This window comes from Equus asinus, chromosome 13, assembly GCF_041296235.1.
Source record: "Equus asinus isolate D_3611 breed Donkey chromosome 13, EquAss-T2T_v2, whole genome shotgun sequence".
NCBI lineage: Eukaryota > Metazoa > Chordata > Mammalia > Perissodactyla > Equidae > Equus > Equus asinus.
The window spans coordinates 1748483-1771492 of record NC_091802.1 but is presented as its reverse complement, the minus strand read 5'-3'; the positions used below and the strand labels follow the sequence as shown (position 1 = coordinate 1771492).

The following is a 23010-nucleotide window of genomic DNA, read 5'->3' as shown; positions in this document are numbered from 1 at the left end:
CAGTTTTCCCAACACCATTTATTGAAGAGACCTCCTTTCTCCACTGTATGTTCTTGACTCTCTTGTCAAAGTTTAGCTGCCCATAGATGTGTGGGCCTGCTTCTGGGCTCTCTATTCTGTTCCATTGATCTGTGTCTGTTTTTGTGCCAATACCATGCTGTTTTGGTTACTATAGCTTTGCAGTATATTTTGAAATCAGTGATACCTCCAGCTTTGTTCCTTTTTCTCAGGATTCCTTTGGCTATTTGGGGTCTTTTGTTGTTCTGTATAAATTATAGGATTCTTTATTCTATTTCTGTGAAAAATGTCCTTAGAACTTTGATAGGGCTTGCATTGAATCTAGAGATTGCTTTAGAGAGTATGGACATTTTAACTATGCTAATTTTTCCAATCCACGAGTTTGGGGTTTTCAGAGTACAGTCTTTCACTTCTTTGGTTAAGTTTATTCCTAGGCATTTTATTCTTTTTGTTTCCATCATAAATGGGATTGTATTCTTAAATTCTCTTTCTGTTACTTCATTGTTAGTGTATAGAAATGCAACTGATTTTTGTATGTTGTCTCTCTATCCTGCAACTTTACCATATTCATTTATTATTTCTAAAAGTATTTTGGTGAGTTCTGTAGGATTTTCTATATATAAAATCATGTCATCTGCAAATAGTGACAGATTCACTTCTTCCTTTCCAATCTGGATCCCTTTTATTTCTTTTTCTTGCCTGATTGCTCTGGCTAGGACTTCCAATACTATGTTAAATAACAGTGGTGACAGTGGGCATCGTTGTCTTGTCCCTGTTCTTAGAGGGATAGCTTTCAATTTTTCTCCACTGAGAATGATATTTGCTGTGGATTTGTCGTATATGGCCTTTATTATGTTGAGGTGCTTTCCTTCTATATCCATTTTATTCAGAGTTTTTATCATAAATGGATGTTGTATCTTGTCAAATGCTTTCTCGGCGTCTATTGAGATGACCATGTGGTTTTCATTCTTCCTTTTGTTTTTTTGCTGAGGAAGATTTTCCCTGAGCTAACATCTGTGCCAGTCTTCCTCTATTTTGTATGTTAGTTGCCGTCATAGCATGGCCACTGACGAGTAGTGTAGGTCCACACCCAGGAACTGAATGCAGGCCACCAAAGCAGAGCATGCAGACCTTAACCACTAGGCCATGGGGCTGGCCCCTATTCTTCATTCTGTTAATGTGGTATATCATGTTGATTGATTGGCAGGTGTTGAACCATCCCTGCATCCCTGGAATGAATCCCACTTGATCATGGTGTATGATCTTTTTAATGTATTGTTGTATTTGATTTGCCAGTATTTTCTTGAGAATTTTTGCGTCAATGTTCATCAGTGATATTGGCCTGCAATTTTCTTTTTTTGTATTATCCTTGTCTGGTTTTGGTATCAGGGTAACGTTGGCCTCATAGAATGATTTAGGAAGCTTCCCCTCCTCTTCAATTTTTTGGAAGAGTTTGAGAAGGGTAGGAATGTTGGGTAGAATTCACCAGGAAAGCCGTCTGGTCCTGGATGTTTATTTTTGGGAGGTTTTTTTTTTTCACATTTCTATTAATTATTTAATTTAGTAATTTAACTACCCCATTGCACAGGTGGGGAAAAGTGAGGCACAAAAAGGTTGTATTTTTTGTTTTTTAAAGATTTGTCTAAAATTAGACAGGGAAGCCAAGGTCATAACTACAATCAGAACTCTAGAGGCTTGACACCTTTGGGGTATAATGGATTCAAGATTTGCATGAAATGTTATGTTTAACTCACCTGTCCTATTTCCATCACACCATCTCAGTCTAACCTCTTGCACATGCTTTAAAACATGGACCTGGCAAATGCCACTATGACAAGATACATTAGCTGATGCTTGTCTAAAAAAAAGAATACCAATATTGTTGTATCATATGCAATTAGCAAGGTTCAATTATGAAAATATTCCATACTGAATTCCAATAACTTAAGAAACATTCCACAAAATTCTCTAAGAATTTTCCCTAAGTACCTAGCAATCCCCTCTAAAACAGAAATTTACGTATTCTTTAGGTTACTGTTGATGATCTGAAATTAAATGTATACAATCTCATAACTGGTAGCCTCAAAGTACTAAACTACTAAATAAAACTGAAAGGATCATCCAAGTTCCTAGATAATACCAAAATATTCATTTAGGATTATTAAATAAAGCATAACACTTTGGTACCTTTCCAAGAAAAAAATCTTGAAGCTTATAAAGGTAAACATAAGCACGTAGCATTTTACATTGTATCAACTGCGTAACAGTGAACGGGTAAGGTGTAACCACTACAACTTCTCTACCAACTTTCTATCTTGAAATATCAAATCTGCCCCTACCAGCTACCATTCCGATTCCACAGGGTATTTTCCAGTGAGACAAGCTGTACAATGTTCTTTTCAAAACATTCCAGACCATTCCCATTTTCTTGAATTATAATATCCTGCTTTGTACAATGACCATGCTTTTCAAAACATTCCAGACTATTCCCATTTTCTTGACTCATAAAATCTTGCTTTCTATGATGACCATTCCCATTTTCTTGAATCATAATATCTTGCATTTTCTCTTTCTATTCTTTGTTTTATCCCTTCTCGTACAGATGAAACCAGTCCTTCTACTGACAGATACACAACACTGTTTGCTCCTAGATATTCTGCAAGATGTTCAAATTCTGGTTTATTGGCAAAAGCTCTTCTTTTGTTGGTATGTTTATTCCCATGAAGCATGGATATCTAATTGGTGGTGAAGCTACTCAAATGTGTACCTCTTTTGCACCAGATTCTTTGAGCAATTTGATTATGGGTGAGGTCATATTGTCTCTTACAATCCAATCATCTACAAGAACAATTCCTTTGCCTTTGAAGTTGTCTGACACTACTCCAAATTTTTTTTGCAACACTAAGTTGTCTTAACTTCATGTTTGGCTGAATGAAGGTTCTTCCTACATACCGGGTTTTACACAGCACCTCCACATAGGGAAGCCCACACCTTCCTGCATAACCAAGAGCAGCGGGTGTAGCAGATTCAGAACGGTGCTAACCAAATCTGCATCCACAGGTGGTTCAATTGCCAGCTGCTGACCACAACAGTACCTCACTGTATAAACCATTTGGTTTTCAAATATACTATCTGGTCTTGCAAAATAAACATATTCAAAAATACAAAAAGCCATTGGTTTTCCTTCAGACCTTGGTATAGTATCAAGTGTTTGGACATTATGTCTGGATATTTTCACAATTTCTCCAGGTAAGACTTCACGGTAATATCTTGCACCAACAGATAAAAAGCTACAAGGTTCTGAAGATACCGCCCATCCTTCGGTTTCTGAAGAGTTTTTCTCTTTATCATTTATATCAGATATAGGAATAAGACGACCAATGCATAGAGGACGATTTCCATAAGGATCTCGTACTGCATAAATAACATCTCTGTGCATTATAAGCAGGGAGTATGCTGTAGGCGCTTCCTTCATTAAGTTTTTAATCCTTGCTACCCAGTCTGGGGTGTCATCTTGTTCCTGAGGTGAGGTATATGCCAGTAACTGGGTAATCATTTCCCTATCGGAACTTCTTGACAGACCAATACCATGATGCAGAAGCTTTTCCCTTAATTGAGCAGCATTTATCAATTCGCCATTATGTGCCACAGCTATTTTCCCCTTTGATTTCTTCATTGACCCAATAGTTGTTCAGTAGCATTTTGTTTAATCTCCACGTATTTGTCCCATCAAGTGGTTCAACAACAAAGGGCTGACAATTTTCTAATTCGCAGTTTCCTGTTGTGGCATACCTCTTGTGCCCAATTACAAGATTTGAAATATATAATTTCTTCAAATTGTCTTCAGTAAAGACGTGATTTACAAGAGCCATTCCCGTGTGTGTTTTGAATGTTGGTACTGAATACCCATCACTAGTGACAATACCAGAACTCTCCTGACCCCAGTGCTGCAGCCCCACGAGTCCCAGAGTGGCCACTCTCCTGAGGCGATGCACCCGAACGTGCCACATTCCTCTCTGATCCCCAACTCCTCCAGCTCCATGTCGCTGCCAAAAGTGTGTGGAAGGACCTGCTGCTGCAGCAAGGATCTAACTCCCAAGGAACAGCTGCCCGCTGGGACGAACGCCCAAGGAGCTCATGCCTGCAACAGCTTATTCCTTCACTAGTTTTGGGAGGTTTTTGATTACTGTTTCCATCTCCTTACTGATGATTGATCTATTCAAATTCTCTATTTCCTCATGATTCAGTTTTGGAAGATTGCATGATTCTAAGAATTTATGCATTTCTTCTAGAGTATCCAATTTGTTGGTGTTTAGCTTTTCATAGTATTCTCTTATAATCTTTTGTTTTTCTGAGGTACCCATTGTAATTTCTCCTCTTTCATTTCTGATTTTATTTATTTGAGCCTTCTTTCTTTTTTTCTTTGTGAGTCTAGCTAAAGTTTTGTCAATTTTGTTTGTCTTTTCAAAAAACCAGCTCTTAGTTTCATTGATTTTTTTCTATTTTTTTTAGTCTCTATTTCATTTATTTCTGCTCTGATTTTTATTATGTCCCTCCTTCTACTGATTTTGGGCTTTGTTTGTTCTTCTTTTTTCAGTTCCTTTAGGTGCACTGTTAGGATGTTTGAGTTTTTGTTGAGGTAGGCCTGTATTACTATAAACTTCCCTCTTAGAACCACTTTTGCTGTATCCCATGAATTTTGGCATGTCGTATTTTCATTTTCATTTGTCTCTAGATATTTTTTGACTTCTACTTTGATTTCTTCATTGACTCAATAGTTGTTCAGTAGCATTTTGTTTAATCTCCACGTACGTGTCGCTTTTCCAATTTTCTTCGTGTAGTTGATTTCTAGTTTCATACCATTGTAGTCTTAAAAGATGCTTTGTATTATTTCAATGTTCTTAAATTTATTGAGATTTGTTTTGTGGCTTATTATATGACCTATCCTGGAGAATGTTGCATGTGCATTTGAAAAGAATGTGTACTCTGCAGTTTTTGGATGTAATGTTCTATATATGTCTACTAAGTCCATCTGATCTAATATGTCATTTAAGGCCAATGTTTCCTTATTGATCTTCTGTTTGGAGGATCTATCTATTGGTGTAAGTGGAGTGTTAAAGTCCCCTACTATTATTGTGTTACTTTCTATTTCTCCTTTTATGTCTGTTAATAATTGCTTTATATATTTAGGTGCTCCTATGTACCCCTGAACTTTCCATTGACATGGGCTGGTAAGTTCCCTTTTAAAATTAAACCAGTTTAAATTGTGCTTTATGTCACTTCCAACTCAGAGTCCTGAGTGGTACAACCTCGACCTCTGAGAAAATGGGATGCAGCATAGCATGAGAGTGGAGTATGGGTTTGAGGAATTAGAGGAATCAAATACTTTTTGGAATTTTAAAAGTAGAAGTGCAAGGAAAGGAGAGTAGATCCTCCAGAAAGCAGGTAGGAGGGCTCCTGACTGGCATTCCAGCTCTGTACAATGTGTAGCTTGTTTGGATGAGCTTGTGCAATTAACATATAAAGGACATTGATATCTGCTTTGTAGAATCTCTATCAAATTGCTATTTGCCATCATGAAAAGAAGCCTGGACTGGGATTCTGGCAATGTAGGTCATAGTCCTGACTCTGCCACTAGATTTCTGTGGGACCTTGGGCAAATTACACCTCCTCCCTGGCCTTCAGTGACTCATCAGTAATAGGAAGGGGTTGACAAAATGGTCTCAGAAAAGTTGTCCTTAATTCTATCCGACTTCCTAAGAAAGAAATTCTGCATGTGGCTGTGGGTGGAAACCTGGACCTGCTAAGATGGCAGAAGAAAGATGGTGAATCTGGGAATAGGAGGCACTTTGAAGCAGATCATTTGGATCACTATATTGTAGGAAATGCAGAATTGTTGGAAAGCAGATTACAAGAGGGTAGGGCATGCTTCTGTTTGGGTTCTTTTTTCTCACCCTCTCACCCCAAATGGTCTGTAGACCCTAGCTGCCGTGGAGCTTGCCCAATATACACAGTGAATAAAAGTTCAGGGGTCATCCCCGTGGCCGAGTGGTTAAGTTCACATGCTCTGCTGTGGGGTCCCAGGGTTTCACCGGTTCAAATCCTGGGTGCAGACATGGCACTGCTTATCAAGCCATGCTGAGGCAGCATCCCACATGCCACAGCTAGAAGGACCCACAACTAAAAATACACAACTAAGTACCAGGGGGCTTTGGGAGAAAAAGGAAAAATAAAGTCTTTAAAAATAAATAAATAAATAATAATAAAACAAAAGTTCAGGCTCTGGAGTCAGAGAGATAAAGGTTCAAATCCTAGTTCTGCTGTGTATCTTTGGCCAAACCCTTAAATCTCTCTAAGCATCAGTTTCCTCTTCTGAACAACAGAGAATAAAAATTGTATCAAATAAGGATAGGCTGGGTTAAGCTTCAGTAACAATCATCGCCAAAATCTCAGTGGCTTGACGAAAGTTTATTTCTCACTCATTGTGGTAGGCAGCCTCTAAAATGGCTCCAGTGAGCCCTGCCTCCTGGGAGTCATGATTTTCAAAAACCTCTGCTCTAGGGCTGGACCTAGGTTACAAAAAGATTGTGACTTCAGTGTTGCTTCTCTCTTCCCCTCCCCTCCCTTTCCTCTCTCTCCCCATCTCTCTGTCCCTCTGTCTCTTCTCTCTCTCTCTCTCTCTCTCAGAGAATTCACCCAGCATGTTTAAGTGGCCTTATGGAGAGGCCAGGGGACAAGGAACTGAGAGAGGTCTCCAGCCAACAGCCAGCAAGCAACTGAGGTCCAACAACTTGTGAGTAGCTAAGTCCTTCTAACAACCACATGGATGAGCTTGGAAGCAGACTGTCAAGCCTTCGGATGAGACCACAGCCCTGGACAACAACTTGACTGAAACCTGTGAGAGACCTTGAGGCAGAGGTGCTCAGCTACACTGTGACAAAACTCCTGATCCACAGATACTGTGAGATAATAAATGTTTCTGACATATAAAAGCCTCTAAGTTTTGGAGTCATTTGTTACATAACTACACGTCCAGTGTGGGTTGGGAAGGGGTGCTTGCAGGCACCCAGGCTGATAAAGGCTCTATCTTAACCCCTGTTTCCATGCTCACCATAACAGACGAGGAATTGCATGCTGGTACTTAAAACTCCAACTCAAAAGTGACACACACCACTGTTACTTGTGTTTCATTGGCCAAATGAAGTCACATAGTCACACCTAACTTCAAAGGGGGTGGAAGTAAAAGTAATGGAATATGTGTGAACAGCACTGATGATTCCCATAATAAAATCTGCCCTGAAGGATTGTTGTGGGGACAATGCATTAAACTGCTGTCTCAGGATGCTTGCAGCTACATGTGAGAGGAAACACCATATGAACGTATACAATAAAGGCTTAAACAACAAAGGGAATTTGTTGGCTCATATTTTTTGGCTACAGGATGGTCTCAGGTAAGACTGGATCCAGGGACTCAGTGATGCATAGGACTGGGTTCTTTCTGTCTCTCTTTTCTGTGTTTTGAGATATAAGCTTCATCCTAAGCCTTGCTCCCCTCAGAGCCCCAGGGTGGCTGCCAGAAGCCCCTGGGGCTGGGGCAGGGAAGAGAGTTCCCAGAAGTCTTGAGTTTGCCTATGATGGGATCAGCCTAAGTCAGATGCCACAGGTGGCCTGAGGGGATGGTGCTGGAAGGTCAGGATGGTTTCCCTAGGTCACTCACTCAGATCTCTAAGTCAGGTTCCCTGGAACTGTGTGGATCTCCAGATAGAAATGGAATGTGTGGAAAGTGTTCACACCAGTGCCTGACACTGTTTTCCCCCTTCAGGATTATCTACTATTCCTTTCTTTCAAGTCACTTCACTTGGTGAAGATATTTCAGTGACGAATCTACAAATGTCTACTGGATCTGAAAATGCTTTGTAAACGGAAAAGGCTGGACAAATGTAAGTGATCATTACAATTATTATAGACAAGCAGTGCCCAACTCAGACACACCAGGATCCTCCTTACTCACTATATTCTAGCTACACTGGCATTTTTCCTTTTCCAGAAACACACCAAGCTTGTTTGGGTTTTAAGATCATTACGCATGGCTTTTGTTCCTCTTTGTCTGGAATTCTCTGCTCCCAGATCTCTTTTGACTGGCTCCTCTTCATCTCTCAGGTCTCAGAAGCATTTCTTGACCTTCTTATACCCCATCACCATGTTTTATTTTCTTCATAACTACTGTATTACTATCTGAAGTTATTTTGTTTCTTTGCTTGCTTCTTGTCTTACTCCCCAAACCAGAACTTCATATCAGCAAGGCCTTCTGTCTTGTTCACAGATACATCCCCAGCATCTGGCACAGGACTTGAAACATATTAGACACAAAGTAATGTGTGTTAAAGAATGAAAGAACAGATGATTAAATATAGCATCTCCATCCACTGCTGTGCTGTTATGTGTCTCATACAATTGCCAGATTTTACAAATGACTAGCTTTAAAAAAAATACAAGTTAGAATATATTCAAGGTCACCCCTGTAACCATATCTCTTTCAGTCTCTTTTTCCTTGAGAGAAGGGTGGAGTGACTCTTAGCTGTTTTGAAATGAATGTAATTTGTATCCTGGCTCCTCTATACCACAATCCAGATGTTCTCCGTCTTTAGGGTGCATCAGAATTACCAGCAATGCTTGTCAAATTCAGATGCAGGGCACCATCCTCAGAGTTTCTGATGTAGTAAGTCTACAGTGGAGTCTAAGAATTTGCATTTCTAGGAAGATCCCGGATGCTGCTGATGCTGCTGGTGGGGGAACCACACTTGGAGAACAGCTGCCACAATCTAAATAGGCAACAAATTTTAAAGTACGATTAGTGGGTGTGGCTATTTTGAATTATTGTAGTGCTTTACTTCTCTGCGACATTTTTGGCTCTCATTAAAATCCAAATACATTCATGGAAATGTCCTATAAATTAAATTATGTCTTGTGTGTTCCAAGAGATCAAAGACTGAGGACCAAAGGCTGCCATAGAGCATTCAGGGTCAGTTCCATTTTCGAATGCATGTGTTAAAGTCATTCATCTAAATACATCCCAAATTCACCAATTTATTTCCATCTCTACTTGCAAGGTACAATTATTATTATTATATTTCATGTTGACTACTGCAATAGCTTCCTAAATGGCTCTCTGAAATTATCCAGGTGAAACCAGGCAATCTTTTCTAAATGCAAATCTGATCATGCTACTGGCTTGCATAAAACTCTCATTGGCTTCCCAATCTTCTCAGGGAAAAGTCTAGTATCTTTCACACAGCTTACTTGATGTGGTCCCTATCTACCTTGCAGCCCCATCTCATACCACTCCCCTCCAACCACCAAGACCTCTTGTCGATTCCTCAATCTCAGATAGCATGTTACCTCCCAACACAGGGTCTTAGCACCTGTTGTTCTCTCACTTAGGGAAATTTCTTGCCCCTTATCCTATTGACTCCTACTTTTTCTACAGAGAGCAGTTTGTGTCATTTCCTCAAGAAAGCCTTCCCTCTCGCTCCCAAGCTAAGTCAGTTTCCTCTGTTGCATGATCTTATAGAACCTTGTTTCATTCCTTCAGAGCACTACCCCTTTCTTCCAGGGTCTTTATTTGTTCATTATCTGCAGAGAAGAAGGATCAACACTGTTTTTACTGACCAGTGCATCCCTAGTGCCTGGCACAGCACATTGTATTTCAAGAAATATGTGTTGGATAAAATTTAAGATGCATGTTTACTTACTCAGTCCCTACTATGCTCCACATCCTATGCTAGGCCCAAAGAGGGTACAAAGATGAGTAAGACGGATCCTCGACTTCAAGGAAGTCCAAGCCAATTAAGAGCAATGGAGACAAATTTCTGCAACAGCGTAAAAGTGGCTACATGAGAGGAACAAAGCTCTTCTGGGTGTCAAGTGGAGGAGGGACAGATCAATTCCAAATGGAGAAAGCAATTCATTCAACATATCTCTTGAATGAAGATATAGTTGTATATGCTGGACATTGTTCTAAACGTTTTATGTGGTTGAGGTCATTGTAAGAATTTCAAAGATGGCGAAAACAAAGGAAAGGACGAGCAAATAACGTGCCCAAAGTCACACAGCTACTAAGTGTTAGGAAGGGGATTTGAACCCAGGCTGCCTGCCTGCTCCAGAGTCTATGTTCTACTACCCACAGGAAGAACCTCATGGAAGAGGTGGCAATTAAGCTGGGGCTTGAAGGATTTGCCAGGTAGAAAATGGGGCGGCCATTCCCAGCAAAATCCGGAAAATATGTGCCTAATTATGAGTTTAGTTTCTTCCTTTGCCCCTGTCCCCATTAAATAGAAGTAGAGTTTTCACAGGAGCATAGAATGAAGAAGGAAGGAAAATAAAGCTAACTTCCGGCTACAGGGAGTAGCGAAACTGTTCCCATGGAAACAGTAACTAGTTCCCAGGTGGGTGAGATCTCGCGGTGTTTGAGCCGGCGGAAGTGACGTCGTGCCGCTCTGGAGGCTCTCTGCTGGAGCGCCGCGGCCCCTCCTCCCAGAGCGGCCCCTTTTTCCCGCGCGAGCTGGCTGTGCTACTGGGGCCGCCCGGGGGAAACATGGCGTCTGCCTTGGAGCAGTTCGTGAACAGTGTCCGACAGCTGTCGGCTCAAGGTGAGGCCCTGGGCCGCCGGGCTGGGCCTGGGAGGGCCCTCCGGGCCGCGGGGACGGGCCTGCATCCCCAGCCGCCAGCGCGGACGGCTGGGTCCGCCCCATGGGTGCCTGGCCTCGCCTGCGGGGCTGGGCTGGGGGTTGCGGCTCGTGGACCAGGGCGGGACGGGCGCGACTGAGTTTGACCAGCCCTCTCGCGCTCCAGAGCTCCGATGCCCGCCCCCAGCCCGTGGGGTCGGCGACCCGGCCGCCTCCCCTCCCTGGGGCTGCCGGAGCCTCCTCCCCCGGCCGGGCCCCTCCACCGGGCGCTTCGCTTGACAGTTTGGGGGCGGGACTTCCGCCGAGGCCTTCCCGAGCGCGCATTGGTCCCTGCGGCCTCCCTGCCTGCGGTGATTGGTGCGCCGGCCCGCCCGTCCCCGCGCCTGGCCTCTCCGGACTAGGCCGCGGGCAGCGGCGCGGGCCAGTCCTCTCGGTGCCCTGGCTGGAGGCTCGCCTTGGCCGGCCGTCGGCTGCCGGCCTGCGCGCCCATTTTAGTCCTGCGGAATGCCGAGGGAGCTCTCGCTCGTGGGGCTCCGTCTAGGGTAGAATTGTGACCATTTTTGCTTCGCCCTCAGCTTTCATGCTGTTTGGCTCGTTGACCTCATCGCCTGAATATAGAGCCCTGGACTCAGAATTAAAGTAGTTAGCTGCTGGCTCTGAAGGCCCCTTTAACCACCCTGTTTCCTCATCTGTAAAATAAGAATAAGTCCCCAGTTCACAGAGTTAGGATTGGAGGAGAGAAGCCGCGTAAAAGCACTTGGAACGGTGCCTATCATGTGGGTGCAGTAAGTACAGTTACAAATCATTGCTAATGACCGTTACTTGTCAAGTTAATCTCGATTCTCTCTTCACCTGGAAGGTGGAGAGGCCCTGTCGACCTCGCTGTAGTAAGGCTTAGCGGATCTGATATGGAGCCTGCTTAATGAAATGCTCCTCTCTCATTTCCCTTATTATTGATAGAAATCAGGCTCACAGGTACGCCATAGACTTGCCGTGTCTATGAATGAAGAAACCATTCATTCACTCATTTATGCCACAGACTCTTAGTTTCTGCTTCCTGGTATGTAGCCTGGTTAGAAGATTGGATTGGAATCCTGTCCCAGTCACTTCGCGTGCAAGCCACTTAATATCCCTGGGCCAGTTTTCTCATTTACAGAACGGAAGGAGGGCTGTGAGCATCAAGTGGGATTACTTATCTGAAAGCTTTGTACGTATGCTCTGTGCAAGACACTGCTTTAGGAACAGTCTACAAGGCAGTGAAAAATATCCTTTCAATGCCCACGGCCTCTGTGCCTCACGTTCACTGCATAGAAAATATTTGAGTTTATAAGTGCTCTTCCTCAGAATTTTCTAACGTAGACCTTAAGTGAAGGGAGTATCATAACTTCCAGCTTTTACTGATTAGAGGACATTTCATTGACCACATCTCTGTCTGGGCTCATTTCAAGTGCACCCTGTGGCACTTAGACTTACTTATGACTTTCCCCTTGGTCCTGCACTAGTTAACTCTCTTAGGATTTGATAGTGACCCAGCTTTTATTTTGTCTCAACTCAGCATTGGTTATTTAACTGGGGAAAAGATAATGAACTGAAATGCTTATTTTTGGTTGCTTCAGATCACTCTAAATGTATTTAAAGTAGAGGGTTAAAAAAGGGGGCACATCATTTAACTGGAAGAAGCTGTCTATTTCATAGTGAACTCTATAATAAAATAATGGTGAATTGGTACTTCTCAGTTCAACTTATGTCATTATCTTGAAAGATGATACCTAATACGAGCATAGATGTTTTTCTTCTTGTTTTCCAATGTGGGTGATAAAGCTGGATTTCCTTTGTTCTTGTTAAAATTTATCAAATTTAAAAGTATAGTATAAAAGCCCCAGAAATTAAATTATCAAAGTTCCCAGCTACAGTTACTTGGATTTTAAGTATTATAGTATTTAAAGTGTTTTTTAATAAGGAAAAAATTACCCAGCTACTAAATAGAAATAACTGTTATGGGTAGCTTGAGGTTCAAAATGTAAAAGAAAACTGTTGAAGGAGGAAACTTGAGGTTGATGCCCATGGACTTTATACCCACTGCCACCAGAAAGACAGCTAGTGGGGTTTAGGAGTATAGAGTGTGGCCATGGTGTCTGTTATCAGAATAACCTGTTAAAATCAGTGAGTCTACTTCAAAGTACCAATTCGGGCCTAATTAGATACTATTGTTGTTAAAACATAACATTATGTTATATGGGAAAGATCGGCGGATCAATTAGGAGATGAAATTCAGCAAGCTGCTTGTTGATTGATTGGCTGCTAAGCAAGCTCTGTATTCTGCAGTTGGAGAAACGAGGTAGGCTCTCCACCTGAGTTTGCATTGAATTACCTAATCATCATAATCCCAGGTGATGCTTAGAGGGCACAGAGAGGACAAATATCCGGGTTAGCCATGGGGAAGCCGGGGGTGTGTGTCTCTGTGTTTGTGAGGGTCCGGGAAAGGTCCAGACCGACTGTTGAACAAAGAGTATGAGTTGGGTAGTTAGGGAGAAGAGTGAAGGAGGGAACACTAAGCATGGAGAACAGCATGCGTGGAGGCGTAAAGGTGGGAGAACGTGGAATGTTATTGAATTTTCTGAGCTTGGTGTGACCAGAGAGGAGGTGTGTGAAGGGAACTAGCAGAAGGTAAGACTGGGGATGTGCAGGGACTGGTTACTGGGCTGAGGCATTTAAAGCCATTGGAATAATTGGAATTTTGCATTTTAGAAAGATCACACAGATAGTAATATGGAGTCCGGATTGGAGGAAGGAAAGACTGAAGTAGACAGACCATTTGGAAGATTTTTCTTTTGAGGAAGATTAGCCCTGAGCTAACATCTGCCGCCAATCCTCCTCTTTTTGCTGAGGAAGACTGGCCCTGAGCTCACATCCGTGCCCATCTTCCTCTACTTTATATGTGGGACGCCTACCACAGCATGGCTTGCCAAGGGGTGCCATGTCTGCACCCGGGATCCGAACGGAAGACTTTGGATGTCGTACAGACAAGAAATGATGAGGATATGAATTAAGACAGAGGAGAGAGAAAGGAATGGAGCTAAGAGACTTAGGAAGTAAAATTAAATCATATTTGGTGACTTTTGGATATAGAAAGGGAGATGAGGGTGGTGATGATAGTAATGGGTACATTTCTGGCTTGAGGGACCAGAAAAGGCAATGGAGGAAAAAGAGAAACTTTCGGGGCCAGAGGAAAATGGAAGGTTTAGTTTTGAGGCCTTGGGCAGCATCGTTTCATTTCCCTGGCTCTTCTGGGTCCTCATCTGAAATGGAAATATAGGAAATCGTCCTTAGGTATTTCTTGCTCAGAGGAATGAAGTCTATGGTTAGACTTCCTTTGGATTGGTTAGTGCTATAATTGAATATCATTCCTGTCGTTCGTGTTTTCCAGGGCAAATGACTCAGCTTTGTGAACTGATCAACAAGAGCGGGGAACTCCTTGCAAAGAACTTGTCCCATCTGGACACCGTGCTCGGGGCTCTCGACGTGCAGGAGCACTCCTTGGGCGTCCTTGCCGTTCTGTAAGGGGCATCTTCTTGTGCTGGCCACAGCTGAGCACTGTGCACTTTCTGGCTTTATTTTTTGGTTGGGAAGTAAGCCGAGTAAACAAGATAGAGCTCTTTTACACAACTAATGTCACATCATAGTCATTACATTTTACTCTTCCTGACTTGTTATTGCTTCTTATGTTTTGTTCAGTTTTATCATTTTTTAACTCTTATTTGTGTTTATATAAACTTTGTGATTTATTTATTTATTTATTTTTTAAAGATTGGCACCTGAGCCAACATCTGCCACCAATCTTCTCTTTCTTCTTCTTCTTCTTCCCAAAGCCCCCTGGTACATAGTTGTATGTTCTAGTTGTGAGTACCTCTGGTTGTGCTATGTGGGACGCTCAGCATGGCCTGATGAGCGGTGCCATGTCCGCACCCAGGATCCAAACCAGCGAACCCCGGGCTGCCGAAGCGGAGCATGCGAACTCAACCATTCAGCCATGGGGCCAGCCCCTGAAATTTATTTTTAAAAATGAATGGCCATGTCAATTGTGGGCACTGTAGTTTGCATATATCTGAATACTTTTATTCATGTAATCCATTGGATTGTCCAAATTTTCTAACTTGGAAGGAAAATAAGGAAGAGTGATGGAACAGGGCATGGTGGAATATATTGAGTGAAATTACTAATGCTCCAAAGCAACATTGCTTCGAATTCCCTTCAAGCGAGTTTAAGCTGTTTAAGACCAAATTAAATAGACCTTATTTCAATTAGGGTTCCTTGTAACTCTGTGTACTTGACAGTAGAATTCTTTTTCTCTTGATGTTTTAGTATTGTAAATTGGAATGTTATGGTTATCGTGAAAGTTGAAATAAAATAAACTGAGAAGAAATTGACCTAAAGCAAGGGTCTGGCTTCACTCATGCTGGGATTCCTGACACAAAGATATGTGTCAGGAATAGAGTTTAGAGAAGACGCTTTGTCAGAATGAAAGGGTCTAGAGCTGTACTTGGCATACAGCAGCCACTCGCTGTATGTGGCTATTTAAATGTAAATTAATTAAAATAAAGTTACAGATTCAGTTCCTCAGTTGCACTGGCCACATTTCGGATACTCAGTAGCCACATGTAGCTACTGTGTTGGACAACACAGATAGAGAACATTTCTGTCATTGCAGAAAGTTCTGTTGGATGGTGCTGGCTGGTAAAGATGTCTCCTGTGTGTGTTTGCTGATTAAAAGAATGGATAGCATGCATGTTTTACACACACAAACTTACATGTACGTATATATCAAGTGAGATAGTGTACATGCAAGCATTGTGAAACCATCAGGTGTTTTACCATTATCTATCAGTAAAAGAGAACCTGGAAAGAACCTGCACTTGTTTCCAGGTACCCTGGATTTGAATTATCTTCTTCCAATTACGAGCTGTGGGGCCCTGAGCTTCATATTTTTACTTATAAAATGCAGATCACAATGCCTCATTGACCTGTTGTTAAGCCCAAATGATTGTTTCAGACACATTTTGATAATTAAACGGTGTGATTTCAGGGGCCGGCCCCATGGCCAAGTGGTTAAGTTCGCACACTCTGCTTCGGTGGCTTAGGGTTCTCAGGTTCGGCTCCTGGGCATGGACCCACACACTGCTTCTCAAGCCATGCTGTGGCGGTGTCCCACATAGAGGAACTAGAGTAACCTACAACTGGGATACACAACTGTGTGCTGGGGCTTTGGGGAGAAAAAAAAAAGAGAGGGAGATTGGCAAGCGATGTTAGCTCAGGGCCACTCTTCCCAAAAAAAATATGTGTAATTACAGATGTAAGGTGACATTGTTAAATCAAATAATACTTTATAGATGGAAGTTAAAATAGAAAGATGTAGGAGAAATTGTGATTAGGCACCAATCAATATTCATTTGATTTTTCTTGAAGTTAGTTTCAATAGTTCATTTTTTTTTTTTGAGAAAGAAGGGATTTAAGTTTTCTTGTAAGTAGTTACTGAGTGATGGCAGCTTATATGATTTCTTCCCCAAAACCTATCTCTGACCTCCTCTGAGAGTGTTTATCGTGGCAGTTGTAAGGCGCCATCTGCCAGGTGACTCAGGATGAATCATCTGAGTCCTCCGTCTTATCACCATCTCCACTCCTTCCTGACCTGCCTATCAGCTAGTTCTTTCTCCCAGATGGACCACATCCCCTCAGTTCTGGCAGCAGCATCTCTAACCTGAAGCAATGCCACAGCCTCCAGCCAGACCATAACTCTCATTTCTTGCCCCCCTTCAGTCTGTTGCCCTCAGAGCAGGAAAAGCAAGAACTGGTTTTTAAATGAGTAAGTAGTCCTGACCACATTGGAGCTCAAAAGAAAAATATTTTTTAAAATTTTGGGTTAAAAGTTTGTATTCAGTTCCTTCATGAATATTAGGTGACCTAATGTTTGTCCTCATTTAATGGAGTTTTCTTTTTTGAAAGTTATTCTTTTTTAAGCGTGTTTTTCTTAACTTCTATTTGTGTCTATTTCTGTGTCTTGATTGTGCAAAGAATCAGGCCAGGAGAATCTCACAGACTCTATTTCTTAACTTTTTTTAAATACTATGTCTTATTTAATTTCACAGAGTATTGAAGATAGGATAGACTTCTAGCCTCAGTCACTTGTACATTTTCCCCCATGAAATGTCAGGATAAATGGATTCTTTTCTCTTTATTCCAGATTTGTGAAGTTTTCTATGCCCAGTGTTCCTGACTTCGAAACATTATTCTCGCAGGTTCAGCTTTTCATCAGTACTTGTAATGGAGAGCACATTCGATACGCAACAGACACTTGTAAGCTAAATAACATTTTGTTATTTTCCACTGACTGTATTTTGCCTGTGTAGTCATTTACATTTTCAATATTTTGTCATTGTTGTATCTAGTTGCTGGGCTTTGCCATCAGCTAACAAATGCACTTGTGGAAAGAAAACAGGTAAGCAATGTTATCCAAGTATTTAAGTTCTATTATAATATATATCTAACATATATCTATGTATCTATAATGTATATCTAACAATGAACTAATTTGTCAAGGTTCTAGGTTAGTGCTGAGCGTCCTAACACTTAGATATATAGTCGTATGTCTCCTAGCGACAGGGATGCCTTCTGAGAAGTACGGCCTTAGATGGTTTCTTAGTTGTGCAAACATCAGAGTGTGCTGAAGGGGAACACATTTGCCACCCCAAAATGTGTCTTTTTAACATGAGATTTATTTTAGGCTGATTATTTTTAAGAAATAAAAGACAACGTTTTGTTTTGTTTTAAGATTGTATTATTTATTTATTTTTAATTTTTCCTTTTTCTCCCCAAAGCCCCATGGTACATAGATGTATATTTTTAGTTATGGGTCCTTCTAGTTGTGGCATGTGGGACGCCGCCTCAGCGTGGACTGACAAGTGGTACCATGTCCACGCCCAGGATCCAAACCAGCGAAACCCTGGGCTGCTGAATCGGAGTGCGGGAACTTAACCACTCGGCCACAGGGCCAGTCCCAAAGACAAAGTTTTTCTTGTTACCTTGCCCTTAACTGCCTAATTCAGGTAGAATTCAGGTAAAAAAAAACCTTAGCACAATTTGAACTAGGTGGTAAATAGGGAGGGACCTAGAAAAGCCTGTTTGTTGGGCTCCCCTCTGTGTGCTCTTGTTTCTATGTGGCAAAAAAAAAACCACTTGGGGGCTGGCCCGGTGTCACAGCCGTTAAGTTTGCACGTTCCACTTCGGCGGCCCAGGGTTGACTGGTTGGGATCCTGGATGCGGACCTATGCACCACTTGTCAAGCCGTGCTGTAGCAGGCATCCCACATAAAATAGAGGAAAATGGGTGTGGATGTTAGCTCAGGACCAGTCTTCCTCAGCAAAAAGAGGAGGATTGGCAGCGGATGTTAGCTCAGAGCAAATCTTCCTCAAAAAACAAACACACACACACTTGTTTTCCAAACATTTTCTCCTTTTCACCTACCTGTGAATTGCTTTCCTTCCCTTTGAAGTCCCTGACTCTCCTCACAGCCAACATCTTTTGTCTTTAATTGAGGATGATATTTAAAGTGATAGCTTCAGCCATTTGGTTTCCTGTATTTCTCCCATCTATGTATGTTATTAAATTTGTTTTGAGGCTGGCCCTGTGGCCAGGTGGTTAAGTTCATGTGCTCTGCTTAGGCAGCCCAGGGTTTCGACGGTTTGGACCCTGGGCGCGACCTAGCACCACTCATCAGGCCATGCTGAGGTGGCGTCCCACACAGCACAACTAGAAGGACCTGCAACTAGAATATATAACTATGTACTGGGGGGCCTTTGGGGAGAAGAAGAAGGGGAGAAAAAAAAAAGAAGATTGGCAACAGATGTTAGCTCAGGTGCCAATCTTAAAAAAAAAAACAACTTGTTTTTCTCCTGTTAATCTGTCTCATTTCAATTTAATTCTTAGACTAGCCAGAGGAACCTAGAAGGGTCGAGGAAAATTTCTTCCTCCCCTACAGTACTTACACAAACCTGGATGGTATAGCCTACTACACACCTAGGCTATATGGTACTAATCTTTTGGGACCACTGTCATAATGTGGTCCATTGTTGATCAAAACATTGTTTTGCAGCGCATGACTGTATATGGTCACTTTAGCATTTGCTGTAAAGACAGCTGGCCTCTCCATCAGGTGAGGACTCTGAGATGCAGGGTGAAATAGTGATTCAAGAAAGGCTGCTGCTGCTGGTGGTGGTTTTAAGAACTACCATTCTAGTGCCCTTTATGTTGTAATATGCTGGTTTTTTGTTTGTTTGTTAAAACTTTTCTTTTAAGTTTTAATTATGACATAATTTTAGCTTTAAAAAAAGTTGCAAGAATAACATAGGGCTGGCCCCGTGGCCAAGTGGTTAAGTTTGCGCACTCCGCTGCAGGCGGCCCAGTGTTTTGTCGGTTTGAATCCTGGGCGTGGACATGACACCGCTCATCCAGCCACACTGAGGCGGTGTCCCACATACCACAACTAGAAGGACCCACAACTCAGAATATACAACTATGTACTGGGGGACTTTGGGGAGAAAAAGGAAAAAAATAAAATCTTTAAAAAAATAAATAAATAAAATAACATAAAGATTCCCATATACCCTTCATCCAGATTCTCCAGATGTTAACATTTTACCACACTTGCTTATCCTTTTCTCTTTCTTTCTGAGACATTGGGAAGTAAATTGGGGATATGGTGCCCCTTACCCTAAATACTTCAATGAGTATTTCCTAAAAATTAGGACATTCTCTTATATAACTACAATACAGTAATCAACTTCAGGAGATGAATGTTGGTATGATCCTTTAACAAATCTACTGACCTTATTCAGATTTTGCCTGTTGTTTTGCTAATGTCCTTTATAACAAGAAAATCTCAGATCATGGGTTGCGTTACATTGTCATGTCTCTTTCATCTCCTTTCATCTGGAGCACTTGTTTGGTCTTTAACTTTTGTGATATTGACGCAAGTATAATTTGGATGTTTCTTTTTTATCTGAAATTGGACTTTAAGACTAGTTGTTTGAAGGAGACTGAAAACAGAAAGAAATAGTTGGTATTGTCTAAGAGTACTAAGTAAATTGTGGTTTGAAAGAGATAGTTAAAAAAAAAAAGTCTTTATTGAAAAAACTGTGTAAGTTTTGCAGCTATTTCATAGTCACGTCTCCTACCCAGAAACAGACTGTACCTCACTAGAAACTTGTTATTTATATTCAAGGCAGGAAACGAGTTGGTAGTATCAGTTTCAATAGTAGTTTATTATCAAGTAAGAGATGTTGTTGGAGAGAATGTATGGATGATACCTGGACTGCCCTGTGGGAAAATGCCGACAGCCTTTTCCACAATTAAGTTTACTAAGCAGAGGCTCTCACCTATCATAAATATTTGGAAAATTTTTGTTTAGATGTAAATATGATGATCTTTTGATAAAGTAATATTGCTTTTGGTTATTGATCTTCATTGTAAAAAAGCCTTATGATTTTTAAAATGTTGCCAGATTACCCTGAATACCACAAACACCTTAAGAAAACATTTTTCTGACTGAACAGGGACAGAAATTTCCTGGAAGAGTATGGAAACCTGATATTGTTATTTAAAGAAACCTATCAATTAGTGTTATTTTTTATTTGTAAGTGACAACATAAGATCCAATGTGCTGTCATCTTTGAGAACTTGTCTGAAAGAGATGTCATTTCTGACAGCCCCTGAGAGGAATTGGCATCCTTAAGCAAGCCATAGACAAGATGCAGATGAACACAAACCAGCTGACCTCCATACACGCCGATCTCTGCCAGGTGAGCCAGAGTGTTAGTCAGCCCGAGTCAGAGGGGGAAGGTTGGTTGTGGGCTTGCTCAACACTGGGTCAGATAAATGAAAGCAATTTGCTGGAGACTGTTACACATTTTAGAAGTTGAAATATGTGGGTACATCTGTTCTATTAGTAAGCAAAATTTTTGTCAGGCTACTGGGTGCGAACTGTTGAATGGGGCTCAGCTAGTTGGCTTGTGATGTGAGTGGAACAGATAGAGTAATCAGTGCTTATGATGTTAAAAAAAATCCCAAGTCGTTTTCTTTTTAAGGAATTGTGGAACCTGAGATAAACACAAGTTACTTCTTACATCTTAAAAATATTATTCGTTTATTTTATTTTACATGGTTCAAAATCCAGAAGGCAAAAGGGAGGGTGTATAATGAAGCTTACCTCCTGCCCTGCTCACTAGCCACCATCGCTTCTCTCCAAAGGAACCAGTGTTAGTAGTTTCTTGTGTACCCTTCCAAAGATACTTCATGCACATACAAGCAAATAGGTGTATAGTTTTTGTCTCAGTTTTTTTACACAAACAATAGTCATCTTTATGAACTCTTAAGTACTTTGCTTTTTTCTACCTCGTGTCTTGGAGATGATTCCATATCGGTGCTTTACTGCTGCATAGTATTGCATAATATGGGTTTACCAGTCCCTATGGGGTGTTTAGATTGCTTCCTTAATGAATAACATGGTACATGGATTATTTCAGACATGTTCTAGTTTCACATGAAGATGAGCTTTCTTTTTCCTTTTTTGTTGAGGAAGATTTGCCCTCAGCTAACATCTGTTGCCTGTCTTCCTCTTTTTGTATATGAGCCACCACAACAGCATGGCCACTGACAGACAAGCAGTATAGGTCCATGCCTGGGAACTGAACCTGTGCCATACCAAAGTGGAGCACACCAAACTTAACCACTGGGCCACCGGGGCTGGCCCTCTTTTTTCTTTTTAAATCTTGAAAAAAGCTTTTGTGATTGAGGTATAACATACATACAATAAAATACACTAATCTTACGTGTACAATTCAGTGATTTTGTACCTATGTCTTCACCTGTGCCCCCATCATCTAGATACAGAACGTTGCCATGTGCTTGCTTTCTTGAGGTGCACAATTTTCTACACTTACCTGAAGGATTTGGAAATTAAAAGGAGTAATTAAAAAAGCCACTTTTGTTTTTATCACACATGCTGGTCTGTTTCTATTCCACAAGCTCAGCGAAGAGGGAAAGGACCCACTTGTTTGCACATTGTGAAGAGAATGGGTGCTAGGTGGGCCAAGTGCTGACTGAGCTTCAGTGCATCTGTGGGGTACTGTATCTTGTGGCTGGTTAGTCTTTTATAAAGAAATGCTGTCTTATTCGGAATGCTTAAGAAAATGGAATACTGTGTGGACATTTAGATCATGTTAATAAAATGTAAAACAAAATAATCATTTTCTTGAACTTTCTGAAATCTATGAATTTGCTCTTTCTGCTAATGCCTAGCGAAATACAATTAAAATGACGATTTAATACAAAATTTTTCACAGCTCTGTCTACTGGCAAAATGCTTTAAGCCTGCGCTTCCGTATCTTGACGTGGACATGATGGATATTTGTAAAGAGAATGGAGCCTATGATGCAAAGCACTTTTTATGTTACTATTATTATGGAGGGATGATTTATACTGGGCTGAAGAACTTTGAAAGAGCACTCTACTTTTATGAACAGGTAATCATCTGTCTGAATGTCCGTGAAGTGGTTTTGAACTTGTGTGGTCAAAGAAGTGCTTAGCTGGAGTAGAGTGATCCTGGGCCTCTGAGTTTCGAGTGGAGATCCTTTCAAAGACTGTTTCTCTGTGATCGTGTAACTGGTGGTAGTCTGTTCCTTAAGTTGAAGGGCAGTAGCAGTGGAGGGAAGAGCACTAATGACTGGGTCTAACCTAGGCCTTGCCACTTCCACCCTGTCTGACTTAGGGAAAGTTCTATACATCTCTTGAACTTTATAGTTTCCTTTGCATATGGGAAAGAGATTGAACTGAATGATCTTTGAAGTGTCGTTTTGTTCTAAAACCAAGTGTGGTGTTTTGTTAAGTTTTATTGATTTTAATAAGTAAAACATTCTCATAGTTCAAAATTCAAGGGGTATTAAGGCATACACAGTGAAAAGTCCCTCCCACCTTTGTTTCCGTCTGTGTAGCGGCCACTGATCTGTGTAATGAGACATAGTACACAATTTGGTAGAATATTCTGGAGGTTTACTCAGAGTCTAAAAAAGAGATTTACAATCTTGGTAACACTGTGTTTTAAGATAAATTTGTCAGATGTTCCTAAGTTTCTATTTTATTCATAGCACATACTAAGGTAATAAAGGATAGTCTAAGCCTTCAAGGAGCTTACAATCTGGTTGAAATGCTGTCACATAAATACACATGCACACAGCTGTGTCTGAGCATTGCTTCAGTG

The 23010-nt window shown here is 41.3% G+C and overlaps 1 protein-coding gene and 1 pseudogene across 1 annotated transcript in view; one reads left to right on the top strand and one right to left on the bottom strand.

The window, feature by feature from the left end:
* Nucleotides 1-2360: 2360 nt before the first annotated feature.
* Nucleotides 2361-4060, bottom strand: LOC106840020 (amidophosphoribosyltransferase-like; annotated as a pseudogene).
* A 6411-nt stretch (nucleotides 4061-10471) lies between these two features.
* Nucleotides 10472-23010, top strand: part of COPS3 (COP9 signalosome subunit 3) — a 34625-nt gene continuing 22086 nt past the window's right edge. The window contains exons 1-6 of the mRNA XM_014856351.3: nucleotides 10472-10667; nucleotides 14131-14260; nucleotides 16942-17054; nucleotides 17147-17196; nucleotides 20462-20554; nucleotides 22097-22276. Of these exons, the coding sequence (XP_014711837.1) occupies nucleotides 10613-10667; nucleotides 14131-14260; nucleotides 16942-17054; nucleotides 17147-17196; nucleotides 20462-20554; nucleotides 22097-22276 (621 nt within the window). The 5' untranslated portion in view covers nucleotides 10472-10612. The remainder of the gene's footprint in view (nucleotides 10668-14130; nucleotides 14261-16941; nucleotides 17055-17146; nucleotides 17197-20461; nucleotides 20555-22096; nucleotides 22277-23010) is intronic.